The 2,127-nt window shown below is 40.8% G+C and overlaps 1 protein-coding gene across 1 annotated transcript in view; it reads left to right on the top strand.

The window, feature by feature from the left end:
- Positions 1-393: 393 nt before the first annotated feature.
- Positions 394-2,127, top strand: part of LOC110504129 (galactose-3-O-sulfotransferase 2) — a 17,196-nt gene continuing 15,462 nt past the window's right edge. The window contains exon 1 of the mRNA XM_021582957.3: positions 394-657. Within this exon, the coding sequence (XP_021438632.1) occupies positions 584-657 (74 nt within the window). The 5' untranslated portion in view covers positions 394-583. The remainder of the gene's footprint in view (positions 658-2,127) is intronic.

Below are 2,127 nucleotides of genomic sequence, written 5' to 3' on the forward strand. Positions count from 1 at the left end.
AGGAGGTATTCAGTCAAGCAGTTTTATGGTATAAGCCTGTTGCAGTAAAGTGTTACTGGACTATAATAATAACAACTATCACCTCATAAATATAATATGTTCCTAGAAATTCCACACAAAGACTAACCTACTAACACTTACAGTATAATCTGACATGAATGGCATTTTACCCCCCCCAAAAGACTACAAATCTCATTTAACGCTGAGCAAGGTCGTGTGTAACCTCAAGGCAAGTAATTACTTTATCCTTGTGAAGAACGGTGTGACCACTACCTGGCTGGTGACATAGAGTAACTTCACTGCCTTTGTTCTCGATTTCATCCTCCTGCCTCCTCCCCTCGCTGTAACCTCCTCCCTCTCCCCTTTCTCCATCCCTTCTGACTCCCTCTCTTTGGTATGTCTGCGCGTCGAGCCAATGAGTCGGCAGCGGGATTACTTCCGAGCTGAGAGCGGGGGGAACCCTACTCTAAAACAGGATTAGGGAGTCTGTGGCTCGGGGACGGGGTTATTGGGAGAGTGAATTGGGTTGGTCGGAGTTTCATGCAGGACCGGGGTTCCTGGGCACCCCCCTCCTGGTACAGAAATGCCACCCTCGGCAAGGAAATCGATCAAGGAGCGCGAGCTGTTCTCCCTGACCTCATCCTTACCATGCGCCTCGTAAGTGAATTCATACGGACTTCTTCAGGGCTTTTGTTTTGTTTTACGTTCCTTTAGCGATAGTTCATTGGAAAGCTATTTGGTCGGTGATGCTATTGCCCACAATGAATGCTTGTCCATAATAGGCGAAACAGCGAACTACTAATACATTCCGGTATTCATACTCTCGCAGCGAACCAAATCTAACAGTGGTGTGCCATATGATGTGATGTTTGTTTAGATTTGATTTAGAGTCCTTGTTGCTACAGCCGATGCCAACGTGCTCATACTTTGGGAAATTAAGAGTCAGACGCAAATTCGTTCCTTCAATTAAATAGTTATATTGCTCCCATTCACACGGACCACAAACTGTAGACTGGAGAGAAAATAATGCAACGGCAATGTTGACATTCACGCACATCGGCAGTTAAGAAAGTTTATTCTAATGGATTTTGTTAATCTTATATTTTTGGGTTCAGAATTATTTTATTTCCATTCTAATAGAAGTGAGCTGACACGTTTCAAAGAAATGTAGATTTAATCACAACGACAAATAATACCGAATAGATCCACAAAGCTCATACATTATTTAACTTTACCATTTAGATGCCGTAGGCGTAAATTGGCGTGTTAGGGCCTTACTGAAATAATAAATAGCTAACTCAGTAAAACGGAGGGGAATCCTTGTGTTCTTAAAACATAATTTTAAAGCCTACACTGCACTGCGAGCACATTGAAAACACTCAACTTCAATACGAAACAATTTATGTTGAAAATATCATAAACGGGGGCGGCAGGTAGCGTAGTGGTTAGAGCGTTGGGCCAGTAACCGAAAGGTTGCTAGATCGAATAACAAATTCTTATTTACAATGACAGACTGGAAACAGTGGGTTAACTGCTTTGTTCAGGGGTAGAATACATATTTCTACCTTGTCAGCTCAGTCTGTCATTGTAAATAAGAATTTGTTATTAACTGACTTGCCTAGTTAAATTAAATAAATAAAAAAAATAGGTACAAATCTACATGTCAGGCAGTATCTGATGTATAATGTGACCCAAAGTTAAATTTCCAATAGTCAAACCCCTCATAGTGTTGAAGAATATGATTGAAAAACAATCCTGAAATTCAGCCTACAGATAAGATGGAGAACTTGTAGGATATCAGTACAGCCAAACACAGCTACTGGACCTTACTGCACACAAGGACACAGAATCAACCACTATACATTCTCCTTTTACTGTTACAGATAAGAACTATATTATAGTTCACACAAGAAGCTACTGCTATGTAATCTAATACTAATATTTTACTCCTACGGAAAGACATTGAAGTCCTTCTTTAGGGCTGTGTGTCACGATAAGATAGTAATCAACATCCAAGGAGATTACCACGACTCCCTTCTTAACTGGTCAAGTCTGGATCAGGCAGGTAGGAGTTGAGAAATGTTATTAGAGACGTAAATATGACTTGGAAAAGCATGCAAGCTTGCA

This window comes from Oncorhynchus mykiss, chromosome 24 (assembly GCF_057628025.1).
Source record: "Oncorhynchus mykiss isolate SJ-2025 chromosome 24, ASM5762802v1, whole genome shotgun sequence".
NCBI lineage: Eukaryota > Metazoa > Chordata > Actinopteri > Salmoniformes > Salmonidae > Oncorhynchus > Oncorhynchus mykiss.